Source organism: Anser anser (genome assembly GCF_964211835.1).
Source record: "Anser anser genome assembly, chromosome: 2".
Lineage (NCBI taxonomy): Eukaryota > Metazoa > Chordata > Aves > Anseriformes > Anatidae > Anser > Anser anser.
In genome coordinates this window covers 145919527-145934680 of record NC_139721.1, presented here as the reverse complement: position 1 = coordinate 145934680, position 15154 = coordinate 145919527, and the positions used below count along the sequence as shown (strand labels likewise).

General features: G+C 35.7%; 1 protein-coding gene across 11 annotated transcripts in view; it reads left to right on the top strand.

The window, feature by feature from the left end:
* Window positions 1-15154, top strand: part of MPP7 (MAGUK p55 scaffold protein 7) — a 152464-nt gene that overhangs the window by 117998 nt on the left and 19312 nt on the right. For 10 of the 11 annotated variants that reach the window (XM_083823664.1, XM_083823657.1, XM_083823656.1 and 7 more), the window contains 4 exons: window positions 458-532; window positions 1184-1380; window positions 1901-1965; window positions 11774-11812. In XM_083823664.1, coding sequence (XP_083679790.1) covers window positions 458-532; window positions 1184-1380; window positions 1901-1965; window positions 11774-11812 — 376 coding nt within the window. The remainder of the gene's footprint in view (window positions 1-457; window positions 533-1183; window positions 1381-1900; window positions 1966-11773; window positions 11813-15154) is intronic. The other variant, XM_083823663.1, reaches the window with a different exon arrangement.

Below are 15154 nucleotides of genomic sequence, written 5' to 3'. Positions count from 1 at the left end.
AATAGTTTTATATGATAAATATGGCACAAGCCTATTTGAATTTTTCTATCAGATTTTTTCTGAAAAATGAAATGTTAGTTGGATTTTTCAGGGATGTCCAAACTGTGCCAGGAGTCCAGCAGTTGCTTCTAATATGTGTATATTTTAGCTGTAGCATTTGCTCCTGCTTTCGGTGCAGAAGTGGAACCTCTGAAACATGCAGGTTCCAGGTTTTAACAGTCCATCTGCAACCCCAAGTGACACAAATAAATCATCGGGTTTTAAATGAGTACTTGTAATTTTTGCAGTTCAAAGTTCTGTATGGTGAAGCTGTCAAACTCCATGGATCATGTCTGGGAGAGGATAGATTCACTATATTTTGAGTATTTTAATTAATTTGAATTTTCTTTCCTTTTAAGATTTTCTTTGAAACGTACAGTTTAATTCTCTGTGCACTGTCTTTTAAAATGTTCACTAGGCTCAGTCTCAAGGAGCAATTACATTTAAAATTATACCCAGCGTGAAGGAAGAAACACCAGCAAAGGAAGGCAAGGTAGGCAAGTTCTTAAGAATATTTCAAAAGCAATTGTAGTAAGTGTTACTGCTGAGGATCAGTATTGTTTGCTTAGATGAGAGACCCAAGAATGTGACTTATGCCAGTTTTTCTAACATAATGCTAACATGCTAGATTTACAGGTGAATATGACATGGTTCTTAAGCCCTAACATTACAGTCATGAAGTTGGCATAGGTAACCTTCAGTCTTCTTTGAGCACCTGGCTTGCTTCCAAGTATTCCTCCTATTGTAGTGTGGACAAAAGACACTTGATAGCACCTTAGTTCAAAACTATCTTATCTTCTATTCCTCTTTTTTTTTCTTTTTTTTTCTTTTTCTTTTTTCTTTTTTTTTTTCTGTTCCTCATGGACACAGTGTCCCACTGCAAAGTTTGAAGTTCTGTTTACCATTGGGAGTTGAATCTTGCAGCCTTTACTGCATAGCGATTGCGGTTGCAGGAACAATGAATAAAACATTCCTCTGTTAACTTCTGATGTTAGACTTCCATAAGGATGTTTTACAGCAGTAAATGTTTATTGCTTTACATGATTTAATTCAATGTTTTTGAACAGTGAACACAAAAATGGGAGATACCTTTGGATTACATGTTAATATTTTGATTCTAAAGAAAAAGCACTGTTTGTTTCAGATGTTTATCAGAGCCCTATTTGACTATGATCCTAATGAGGATAAAGCAATTCCTTGTAAAGAAGCTGGACTTGCTTTCAGAAAAGGAGATATCCTTCAGATCATGAGCCAGGATGATGCGACCTGGTGGCAGGCCAAACATGAAGGTGATGCCAATCCCAGAGCAGGCTTGATCCCTTCAAAGCATTTCCAGGAGAGGTGAGCTAATGAGAAGCGTAGTTTTATCTTTTATAGTAAGAAAATCACTTATTTGCCGAGTTGTTAAGTTAGCATAGTTGTCATACACATGCTCATAGATTACAAGGGTATTATAAACCTGCATTTGCAGCAAGACAACTGAATTTGGAAACCTGTTGCTGAAATACTTTGGATTTCCTTATTTGTCTGGCCAGAATTAATAATGACAAAAACTGATAGGATAGCACTGATCCAGATTAAAAGAAAAACCATATGGAAAATAGCACATCAGTATCTGTATTCACACTGATGTACTATGCAGGAATAACAACTGCAGCAGATTTTGGAGAGCTTACAAAAATTTGAGGCTCAGGATTTAATTTTTTAGATTGTGAGTAGATTTCATTGTTTTAAATTAATTTCTTATAAAGTCTTCTGGATATTTTGCAATAGTCCCATGATGTTAAGTGTTTATTAATCCCAAATTTGCAGTGAAAACTGAGGAGTTTGTGTCTTTTCCCTACCACCTCCCATTTTATAGGAGATTTGCACTAAGAAGACCAGAAGTGCAGATTCAGCCACTGAAAATTTCCAACAGAAAATCATGTAAGTCTTTTAAGCTGGAATAGAAATCATACTCTTGATCTCTAACCTTATAAAATAGCAGTTTGTTTCAGCCCTGTGACTAGAGGATGCATTTCTTCAGGGCACAATAGCTTCCTGATCACATTGTATCAGTAAGAAAATAGATAAATAGAACAGCTGAAATTAAAAGCTTTAAAAGCAGCAACAGTTATTCCCAATTCTCTGACTTTGTTTTCAAAGCACTGAGCCCAATTAATGTTTTGATATATAATATTTCAAAGGTTGAGGAGTGTTCTTTTCCTGTTGAAATAGTGCAGAATTGGCTCAACAGTTTATATAATTTGGACTACATCAATATGGTGAAATTTATATTGAGAGTGAGATAAAAGGTCGGATATTCTCCCTTTCCTTCCCCATATAGTTGGTAATTTTTTATGTCATATGAAGTAGCATGAATTTTTAAAAGTCAGGACACTCAGCTTTTCAACAGACTTTCACAAAACAATGTACTGGTTTTTAAACAAATTCATACTTAGTAGTTTCTGCTTTTAAATACCGTAGTTGCACAATATAAGAAAAATAAGCTCTAAGAAAGTGCATACATCGAAACAAATATTTTCTTTCCACTGGAATTTACATCAACATCTGTTTTAAGTATTATTGCATATTTTACTTGACCTGTTATTTCTTTCAGTTGTACAGACTCATAACAAAGTGAGTACAATGTAAGAAACTATCACGCTTCAGTAGGATCTAAATCTTAAATACAAACATGTTTGTGAGTTCAACTAGAAATATTCAGAAAGTGGTCTAAAATTTCCAACCATCTTTCATTCTCTAACATTAAAACAAAAAGTGTGGATACTATGGCAAGCAGTGGATACTGGCGCACTCTATGCAAAACTAAATGCATTTAACCTTAAAACTTCTCACTGAGGTTTCTGTTGCTATTTTCCTAACTCCTTGCTATGGCTTTTGTGTTCTGAATTTTGATGGTTACTGTTGGTTTTCTAATAATCTGCATTTTCTCTCTTTCATTCCATTTCACATTTTTTTGCCCTAATTGTTCTATTGTATGCCCTATGGTATTGTTAACTTGAAAGCCCTCAATTAGCTTCATAATTACAATAAGAGATTATAAGATTGCACTATAGCATTTCTAATTTGCATAGGTCGTAGAAACAAAGAGGAGCTCCTCCAGTTTATAGTAAATCTGTTGTTTCTCTAGGTTCTAGGTGAAGTTGCTCTGCCCCAGTTTTGGAAAAGTGTCTGGTCCCAGGGTATAGCTATTTCTCTCTGTCCACTGTTCTTGAATCTGGATAATATCCTCAACAAGAGCCTTCAATTAAGGTGGCACTGGTGCTTTTGAAGAGGTAAATCAGCTGCTGCAGCAACACTGCATGATTTCTTTTATAATGGACTGCATCTTTTTAGTGACCTTCAAGTGAAAGGTTTTACAAGATGCATCTCACCATTCCAAATCGGCAGCCTGAACTTGATTGTGAATTGCCAAAATTATAACCCAAAGAAAACTCACAGTGCAATGTCTGTGATTTTTGTCTCTGCTGTCTTTATTTGTTCTGACTTACCTAGTGTAAACAAGGGAGAAGAGTTCCTCTCTTCCTCCTCTTTCCTTTAAAACATGACAGAGCCTTCAGGTAATGCAGTATACCTGTTACCATTCTCTTTTAGACTTTCTCCAAACAAAGCTAGGTCCAGATAAATATCTAGAAGTCTGTGGTGCCTCTTGAAGGAAGAAAGACAGTGGAGTAATAGAGAGTTATCATTTTCTGTCTTCCTTGTGTCTTCGGACAATCTTCTGCGACATCTGCCTGATTTCCATGGGAAGAGTGGCAGTGCTGTTCTGAGTAGATGTTCATCCCTTTATTCAAAGACCAAACATGTTTTTAGTGTTGGGAGGGAATTCACATCCTTCATAGACAAGGCATTTTAAAGACCAGAATTCACCTATAGAAAAATTTCATGACTAGGATGTTGCTTGAGTTGCTCTCAGGAAAACCTTCCATTTGCTTGGCTTTTCAAGAAGATACCATGTAAGCTGGGAGACTGCACCCTTGTGATCCTTCTACGGTTAGGCAGTTTTTTCCTGTTATCAAGCACAGCAGTGACACTGTGAGATGTGGAGGCCTTGTCTGTATTAGTTCACAGCACTCACCTTGCCAAAACTAGGAGATGCTGGAAAACCATGCATACTCAGATGAGCGAACACAATATTGTCGATAGCAGAAGTGTGTGAGGAAGGTGACCTAGAAAATAGAAAATTGGGAAGGACTGCTTGGTCTAATTTGTCTGATTTTTTTTTTTTTGGTTGGGCATGGCCCATTGATTATTGTCCTCTAAAGTTTTATTTAAAATCCCATATAGAGAGGTAGGAAATTGGTAATGCTTGATTTCATGTGATTCTTTTTCAGCCTATGCTGTGGGCCTTCAGCATGATACAGGGTTCTCCGTTGTTTGGATGGGTAGTTGTTCAGTGAAAATGATGTCCTGTAGATCTTTCTGAACTAGCTATACATTCCAAGGTTGTTTGCTATTGTAGTTGATCTCACCCACTTGTATCACCCGAATTCCTGTAGCAGTTTGGATGGAAAGGGCGATTGCCAGTAGATAATTCCCTACAGCTTCCAAAAGACGAAAATCTATTGATTTAACAGAGCTGCTAATAAACGTCCCTTTCCTGAGAGGACTGGGACTTGCACTAGGAAGCTTTCTTGGGACATTGTAAGTAGCACTGGATGCCAGCCTGTTCTGCTTAATCAACTCATTCCCCACATCCCATGTTTTGTAATGAGGAGGAAATCTATAACTGAGAAACGCTCTGTTTTCTTGAATACCGAGAAAATAAGAATCAACTCTGGTTTCTTATGTGTGCTTCCAGGGTACTAGTGTCTCTCTACTTGAAAATTAATCTAAAAATGAGTCAAAATCTTACCTAAGAACTATCTTATCACTTTTTTTCCCCACTCTCCTCAAGCCAATGTTGGGAATTGGGAAGGGCAAGTTATATTTAACTAGAAGAAGAGCTCTCTGAAACAGTCAGTAACTATTCAGAGTAACTAACATCTATCACGATTGTTTTTTAACATAATTAAATGTTTCAAATACTGCAGGAAACTAGATTACATTACTTTTGGAAAGCCTTTCTGTTTCCAGTTTTGATTTTCTTGTACTTTTCAGCATAGCAATGCATATTGTTAAACTGTACACATATTTGTGTATTGTAAATTTGGAAGCAAAAAAAAAGGGTGTTTTTTTGGTGATACTGACCAGCTTGTATGTATACACATCTTAAGGACAGCGAGTAGAGGAAACTTTCCACAAATCATTTTCAGCGATAATCATTTGCACTGAAGAAAACAGAAGCCCAACCTAATTCTAGATTGTTAAAATGATCAGTTTACAATGGAAACGCCAAGTCTTAGTTTCAGTTTAATAGCCAAGTCAACTGTTTTATTGTGTCTGTGTGTAAAGTGACTATAAGTAAAATTAAACACATTAGCTTTGTGGAAGATAATTTCCATACATACACCTCTCCCAGAATCTAGCCATTTTCCTAAAAGAGATAACAGAATCATTCTCATATTGCACGACTCAAAGTGTAGAACCTTAGTATGTACATTGAGGAGAGGGCAAAGCTATTTTGTATTGAAAGGTAAGTGAAATCACACTTTTTTATTTGTAAATAGAGAGGGTGCATAGTCTAATGGTGTTTGGAAGTAAGGTGATAATATAGATGGACCCTACAGTGACCAGAGATGATTTTACATTCAGAGGAAGACCCAGAAAAAGTCAGAGTAAAAAATAAGGTGAGAAGCATGGGAGCAAAATTTAGTATTGAGGATGTAGAAAAGGAGAAAGTATAGGGCAATGGGAAAAGAAACGAGCAATGGAAGAATAGGTGGACGAGAGTTGGTCCATCAACCTGTTAGGCATAACCCCAGAGAGGATGGGCTTTGAAATGATTAAATAAGTGTAACAGTATTATGCAAGAGCACTACAGTAATCAATATTTCCATGATAGTTCAGTTGTTTCTTGATTGTTTAATTCAAATACTAACATACTTGTTTTGCTAAAGTTTTAGAAACAGTGAATGCAAAAATTACTAATATGAACTCTGACCTTTTTCAGTTTATTATTATTGGTTAGAAAACCCTCTTAGTAGTTTCAACAAGAAGATTTTAAAAGTTTTAAAAGCATGAGATAAGTGGCAGTTAGATGTGCTGACCTGCTGATAAAATTGATGGCATTATTTCTGAAGCTCAGAAATAATGGAGGGATAACAAACCTCTTAAGCCTTTTCAGCATTTCTCTCGATACTTAACAGTAGTTTCTTTTCAGCAAAAAGCAGTATTGCTTGTGCATTAATACTATGGGAAAATTACGCTGGAAAAAATGGTGAGAAAAAGCAGCATAGAAAAGAAAACAGGGAAATGGAATGAAAGTAAAGGACCGGAGATGCATGAAATTGTGTGAGGACTAACCCTGCCCCTGCTGGGACAGTGGACCTGGCACAGGGTATGAGGGGGTTTTGTGGGATGTGGAGGGAGGGGACAGTACTGGTGTCTGGCTGCATGAAATCAGCTGAGGTATATCTGAGCTTATTAGCCATGGCTGATTGCCAGCTCTGATGAAATCTGCTTCTCCGGTATTCCTGAGCTATGCTTAACGGCATTCCTGGCTTTATGAGCTCATCTTAACTTGGGCACAGCTTTGTAGCCAAAGTTGGCTCCGTGAGTTCTCCTGCCACTGCATCCAGGCCAAGGAGTGCCAAGAGACTCAGCACAGGGAAGAATTAATTTATTTAATTTTTCCCAGCCTGCTAACTTGAATACAAAGACTAATCATATTCTAACTAAGTCACTGCCAACAAACATCATAATTCTTGTGTTTGTAGCTTTAATCTGTAGATAAAACATTGATCACCTGTTGTTTTTTTGAGGGAAAAAAAGTATATTTCTTTAAATAACAACCAAATAATTTAGTTACTGTTCTGCACTTATGAACTACAATAGTCAGCCAAGATATTATATCCTTTCAGCATAATTTTGCTTTCATAGCAGTTGTATTCTCATATATGTGTTGTCTCTGGTATGAAAATTAGTGGCAACTTTATATTTTATACTAGTGTAGCCTGTAAATTCTGTTAACCTATGCAGTGCATGCATATGTATATATCTGTGCCCTGTGTGTATATTTTTATATAAATGTGTTTATGTATGAAGCATCTAAGACAGAGCTGTTCAGAGATGTCTTTTGCTTGAAAATACATTTGTTCTGTATATTTAATGCGAAATGTTAATACTTACTGTGGCAAAGTCATCATTATATAGTTTTTCTAGGGCTTAAAATCTATTTTACTTTCAATTTTGATTTACCATATGTGATTGGCATTGTATGAGCAAGAGGAAATATTTAACTGCAGCCAAATGGTGTTCATTCAAACAAGATGTAACCCACTTTATCCAGTGATGAGTGTCTTGTGAATTGAAGATCACGTACTGCCTACAAAAGAATTTAACCAGGCTGAAAGAATGAAGGCTTTGTACCACTTGTACTTGAAGACCAAACATTTAGGATAAATGTATTGTAGGACTCTTTTGCTTGTTATAATTGCTGCACGAGATTAACTATGCCTTTCTTCTCAGTATTTTTCTGTGTTCATGTTTGATACTTAATTGCCCACCTGCAAGTAGTTAGAGGAGTAAAAACAAAAAATACACCAGACCTTTAGAGTTAAATTAGCATCTTTGTTCAGAAGTCTTCTGTCCTTACAAATACTAACTTCCTACTACCACAGAAATTAAGGAAACCTGCAGCTGGATGACATTTGAATCAAGGTCACATGAGACAGAAGTGGAAGTGGCTACCATAAACTTGCTCTGTCCTTCACCGCAAGACTATCCTTCTACATTTTCCTAATTCTAGAAATACTGGTATCTGATGATGTTGTGAGAGGATTAATTTAGATCACCTTAAATTTTCCATAAGATGAACATGTGTGTATTGTTTGATCTATAGAACCCTGTAGGATTCAAAACAGTACAAATGTCCATTGATATGTGGGGCTGTTCCACACTAAAAAAAAAGTTTTTAAAATATTCATTGTAATGCAGATTGTTGTATATCACAATTTCTTGCTTACTAGAGTGAAACAGAATTTCAGGGGTTATGTAATGTGAATGGAGCTGTTGGATCTAACTGTAGCCTGAGAAACATTCAAATAAGATTCTTTGATGGAAATATTGTTGGAAGTCAGCAAGAGTTAAAAATTTTAATCTGGTGCTGGACTGTAGTTTAGATGAGGCCCCCAAAATCAAATCTAAATAAATTTCAGTTACAATACATACAAAAATAAAGTGTATGTACTAGTGGTTTGCATTGTCACAGTGTAGCATATTGGCTATCCTGAAATCTTTCTAAAATGAATAAAAACACCTACTTCCTAAGCTTTCATTGCGCTTGTGTTTCCTATTTCTTTTTTACCATTTCTATCTATCTTGTTACTACTTCACTGTTGTTTCATTCCTATTCCACAACTATTTTCTTTGTAACTCCTCTCCCTTATCATACTATAAGTAATTTCTTCTTTTCTCAGTTTTATTTATTCTGCGTTGCCCTGTGTTGTTTTTTTTTTAATTTTGTCACTGCTTTTATTTTCCTATTTCCCATCAGATTTCCTCCTTATTTTCTGTCCTCTTTTAGTCTCTTATTTTTTCCTTCCAGATAAACATCTCTGTTTCCATTCCTACCCCACTTCAGTTCAACGAAACTATATTGGCCCCAATTTACCCCAGTTTTCTATAGCTCTAAACTCCGGAGATTTTGGCATGTATCTGCAAATATCTGCTGCATGCATACAACTGCTTCACACACATAGAGCTGAATTAGTTAGCAGTGAATCCTAATAGGACACTTACTGGCAAATAACATCTGCCTTTAGTAGGGACAGACAATAGTCCTAGTAAAATTCCTGGTAAAATTCAAATTGGGAGCTACGTGGTGATGACTGTTTCATATCTGTATTAAGCTATGGAGACCCACTTATTTCCCACATCTTTTCATTATAAATTGTTACATTCATCATTAGGAGTAGCCCAAGAAAGCCAAGATCAGTATTAAGAAAGAAAATTTATAACAACAACAACAAAAATTGAGAACTCCACCTCAGCATTAAATCTCAGGTTGTAGGCTTTGTGACTTCTGCTCTCTGGCATCACCTGGCTCACCTGAGAATCCTAACACCTTTAATTTATACTTTTGCATTAAACAAAGCATTAAATCAATGAATTAATTAAGGCTGTTCCCTTTCTTACCAAAAACCTGTGTTCTTTTCAGCAGTTCTTACCTTAGCTAAGCTGCTGTAGCTCCACCATTTCTCATATGTGCAGGTGGGATTGTGCGAGTGCATACCTGTTTGTACATGCAGACCTATTTTTCTCCTGGTCCAGCCTACTGAGTGCCATATGGTCACCTCGAGTATAGAAATAAATTGTAAATATGATTCAGTAGTCTTCCAAATTTTTAAATTATTTTTAAATTATTTAAATTATTTTTAAAAGTAAGTCCTCAAAAAAAGAAGTATCAAGAAATGACTCTGCAAAACCATATTCTTCCCCCAGCAGAAAAGACTTTTGTACCTATTTCATGGGATGAAATGGGAAAACTCTTCCCTTTACTCATACAGGCAGGAGATTCGTGACCTAGCCTTTGCTTGAAACATCAGTTAGGCACGATGGATTTTAAAATGTCTCTTGAATAATTTCTCCATGTTCCGAAAGAAGACGTGCTTCATGGAAACTTAAAAATATTTAATATTTTAGACGTATTTATCCAAATTTCAAAGGAAATTTTAATAAAATCTAGATTGTAAAATCTCTATAAATCTAGACCTCAATATATAATGTCTCTGTGAGCAAAAATCCATTATATAGATATATATGTATGTTGTTTTTCTTTGCTAGTCTGAAAATGATTGTAAAAATATTAATTTTCCCCATCAAGGAGGCAGAAATTTATTGATTTACTGTGGATAAACAGAAAGTCAAGTCTATTATAGTAGCATAGTGTCAGAGAAATAATGACAGACTATAGAAATTTTTCCAGCATTTTTTCAGCTACAGCAATAGACATTCAAAACCATACAAAAAAAAAAGTGCAAAACCCAGCTCTAAGGGCAGTAGCAACTGTTATTGTAAATGCAGAAAAATACTGAGATCACATTCATGGTAGTGATTCTTAGAAATTCTGGGTTAAGACTGATGAAATGGGATTAACAAACTCAGTGTTTAATACGAAAGAAATCATCCGTAAGAAGTGGGTAAGGACACTGCTACCAAATAAATAATAGAAGAATCTCATGCAGGAAACATGCAGCACACATGATATTTCATTGTCTTTTTAGGTCCATTTCTGTCTTTGAGTGTAGTTAAACATGTAAGTTGAACTCAGTTGCTGGTATGTTGGTATATACCTCAATATAATAGGTGCTATCAAGAGAATTTTAGAGTAGCTTACATAGCTACATTTTTTTCCTATTTATGAAGTATTAAACAATAATACTTTGTTTTTTTGGCTGTTCTAAGATGAGGAAGCGGTTGAGTGTGGTAGGTGCATTTTTCTTCTTAGATTTAACTTTTCTTTCTTAAGTTATGCTTTCACTCCATTTAATGATTTCCTTTCCTATTTTTCCTTTGTGCTTCTCAGAGGAAATTGAAGGTACATGTACAAAAGTTTCCCTGCATAGCCCAATAATTTTATTTAGAGAACATGTGTTTAGAATTAAATTGAATATAGTCCAATGTTTCTAAGAGATGTTATATATATATTGCTTCTATATTGCCACCAAATATACTGAATCATTTTAGAAGTAGATAAAAAATACCAAAATAATCCTAGTTGCTTCATGAAAAGCTCCTTAACTTGGACTATTGTTTTAAACTGTTTTCTCTCTTTTTTCGAACTGTTGTAAGATATGCATAGAAGAGGAGTGTCATAAAATTGTAGTAGCAAAACTTGGGTGGGCTGAGTTGGAAAGAGGTGGTTCTGACTTAATTACATGGCCATGAGAAGTCTTGCATTTCTAATTAATACCAAAGAAGTATTTCTCTGAGACGGTAAAAAGTTCATCCATGTAGTATCATCTTTACTGTTTTCCCTCTGAGTGTAGCCGGTTACTGTTATGCTTGCAGCATATGTTAAAGTAATAGCAGCTGATCTCTTGTAATTTTTTTTTTTTTTAAACTTAAGAGGCCTTTGTTTATAAAGGCATTAGAAATTGTAGCTCATATTTTTGATCAAAGGGCCTCTGGCATGTAAAAATATACATTATAGTTATTTTATATCAAATGGGAGGATGTGTTTTTGATCAAAAACCTTTCTGTCTAATCCAGTGAGCCAAAACTTAAAGCTAAAGTCTGATAATGTGTAATTTACAAAAAAAGCTTGATTTACATCAAATACATTTTGCTTTCTTTTAAGTGGCATCCTATTTTCTATTAACTGATAAAGTGTGAATAATACAATGTTAAAATTCTTCTTAGAATGTTCGCCGTCATCAAAATTTTTGCTTGAAAAGGTAAAAAGATCAGTGTGCATGCTGCAAAATCCCAGAATATCTCCAGTTAAAATATAAAACAATAAATGTTGTTTTATGTTTTTAAGAAAGTGGCTTATTGAAGGCTTTCTGATGCTATGCTTTGTACAGTTGTCATTTTTAAGTACTTTCTTCTGTATTTTTTGCTGGGCTTCTAACTATTCTGCTTTATTTCTTGGCTCTTATTCTGTATGCTTTTACCCTTCGTCCAGAAGATGCTGAATGTGCTGGTCACAACAGTGGATCCTATCTAGGTGAGCAATTGGTTACAAAAGACAATTTCTTTCTTTCTTTCTTTCAGCTTCTTTTCCCTGGAACTGCTGTGTCCACTTTGCTTTTGGGGGTAATCTGCATACAAGTGTCTGTACTGTGCATGAGAAAAGCATGAAAACTAAGGTTTTAAAAATGGCTCATTGGATTTGACATAAAGGATTTGTGTAGTATAGTATGCCATTATCTGGTTAATCATAAGCTACTAAAATGCTGTACTGATTTTAAGTTTAAATAAAAAATATATATAAATTTGGGAGAAATACTGACTTTTTAGGTATATTAACTCAGCAATGTGTTTAATGTAACAATAAGGTTACAATATCATGACAAGTTTAAGACTTTAAAGACATGCTTTCAAGGTTTTATCCAAGGTTTGCTTACCTTTTCTTTCTTTGTACTTGTCTGTCTAACAATTTTGGGAGGACTGAGTGAGAGTACAAAGCAAATTTGCAGGCACTGGTTCTTTTTCCACATTACAAAATAAAATAAGTCTTAATAACTCAATGGCTTAAATTTAGCTTTAAAGCTAGTCTGAGCTCAATGTATCAGTGTGGGGAGGGGGGGAAGAAGAGGGGAAGGAGTCCTTTGGCTTCAGTTTCAGCATTCCGAATTTCAAACAAAAGTAACATTTAAATAAGGTGAATGTTCCATAATATGTTTCAACTTTTTAATTTGTGCCATTTTAAAAGCTATGTAAAAATATTTTAGTTGAAACTGTCCAGAATTCCTGCCAGCTGAAGGCTGGCTGGCGTGGATTTTGTGGCAACCAGCCCTTTTCCCAAGGCTTTCATCCTCCTACTACAAGAGAAGTGGGAAGAAACATGTCAAAGTGCCTTGGTACATCCAAGCAATCAGGCTCGCTGAAACACCTTAGACCAAGACTGTAAATCAGAGATGGCTTTCATATTGTAGTGTGCTGTTTCTAAACATGGTATGTAAATGGCACCAGGAACAGACAAGCTATCCAACTGAAAGGACTTTGACCTCTTTCCAAAAGCTTAGTGGAGTATGATTTTATCATGCATTTGTGTAACTAATGGTCATCTGATTGTGCTGAAAATTAACTGTTACACTTGTTAGTAAATCAACTATATTAACGTTGAATTGCAGTTGTATTGAGAGGTTGAAGTATACTTGAAAATGGAGCTTTGGATGTGATTCCAGATGAATTACATTTTTGTTATCAAATCTTCTCTTTGAAGACAAAATGTTCTTTTTTTTCTCATCTTTTCTTTCTGGTTGCAGTGTTGAAGGTCAGACTATCATGGTTTTGCAGTCAGGTCTTAGTGGGCTGCTGCTGTATTTGAGGATGACAGCAACAAAGAAGAACCCATTTTCTTCGTGCTGTTGCCCGTTCCATGAAACATTGGGGTCAGCAGGTACCGAATGGCGCAGTCGTCTAGGAAGGAGATGTCTTGAGGAAGAAGCTATTGTCCTAGAGACAAAGAACAAAAAACCAAGATGATGTCCAGTTAACTTAGGCAAAAACTTTACAAAAATTACTGGAGATCTACTGTACAATGCAGGCAATGGTTTTATCTTTTGAGAGCTTCCACACGCTGGAGTGCTGCCATCAGTCCACTGGCGGTCCTTTGGCCCTCTTGTGCTGGGTCTGTGCCATTGGAAGTAAGGTGACAGAGATGAGGGCTGGGAGACAGAACAGCAGGGAGAAAAAAGATGTGTCTAAGGCTAGGAACAATCTTGGGGTAGGCACACAAGTATATTTGTTGATTGTAAATAATTAGATACTTGGTTTAGAAATCAGAGGTTTCTCGGAGCTCTTCACTCCCCCAAAAACCAGCAGGCTCCCTATCAGTGAATTTGTCGGACGCTGAAAACAGCGTAATCTGAATGTCTGCCTGTGTTCTGCAGTACTGGTTTTTGGTGTGAATCCTGAGTATCCCATTTTTCTGAATATATATGCTCTCGAAAGATGATAGACATTTATGGCTCTCCTTGCTTACAACGTAACTAAATTTCTAGGCAAGTCTTCAGTTTTACAGCATGAAGTCTTGATTAAACATACTAAACTGAAAACAAAACCTGAAACATTGTCACTGAAGGACTTGGGTCACCCCAACAAGTTCAGGATGTCTGTCAGTGCGTCAGAACCTATTACAGGAACAAGGTAGCTTGAATTAGTTTAACCAGTAACGAAGGAGCTGAGCTGTATCACCTTGCATTTACAGCAGCTAATATACACATATGAACGGTTAGCGTCAGCTGAGTTATCAAGTATGGTATATCTTTTTGCATGTCAGAATTTTAGAAAAGGTTTTCAAAGTACAGATGCACTGGCAACTTCCTAAAGTTTCATTCTGGTGTTAATAGCATGTAATCACATCAAGTGAACTGCAACAGTTCTATTTTTAATTCTTGTTTTTAATTCAATTTTCTGGCTTGTTATGGGTTTAGGGCTCTGTGTATGTGTTCACATTTCAGTCTGAACCAGGATGTTCTTGGAGTATCGGAATTCCTCTGAAAGGGTTTGTACTTTAGATGCACATGAGGTGGTCACAAAGTGCAATCAGTAGAAGAGACTTTAAGAAAGCACAATTTCTCTACCTTTTGGGTTCAGATCTTTTATGCCCAGGGTTAACCTACTATTAATTTGAAGGCTCCCCTCTAAAGTGGCTCAAATAAATTTCATGATTTTTCACCAGTTCCTAATACTTAAGTTACACTCTTGTATTATGCATTTCTGCCTTAATTTCCTGAGAAATTGCTGGGGAGAACATTAGGAGTTCGTCTTTGCCAGCCTTAAATTCTAGTTACATTACTTGAACCTTTATGAACATACAGTAAATATAGATGAATATCATCTGTTTACTATTCTCAATTTTGTCTTAAAAATCCAGACATAATCTAAATTTTTATTAACCCTGTCTAAATGTGCAAGCTGGGAATCAGTCCAGAAGCAGGCAGAGTAAGAAGTCTGCTCTGTGTTTGTGTAGTTCCTGTGTAACAATAGAAATACTCAGGATACGAGCGAGTGTAAAAAATCCCAATATTTTGAAGGGGAAAAAATATCCAGAAATATCTAATAAAATATTACAATATTTTACAGCATTTTCTTACAAACCTTGGTAACAACCATGGTACTAGAATTATTTTTTGTTGGCAATATGAATACTAAAAGTACATGTAAATTCGTTTACAAATACCATTTTTTCACTAAAAGTTATGTAAGATTAGACTAAATTCATCAAAGGATATACATCATTTAAACATATACTTTAGCCCTTGTTTTAGAGAATGAAAATAAACAGAGCACATATAAGTGTTTTATAGGATTCTGGAGCCTGACTGGTGAATTCGTGGAG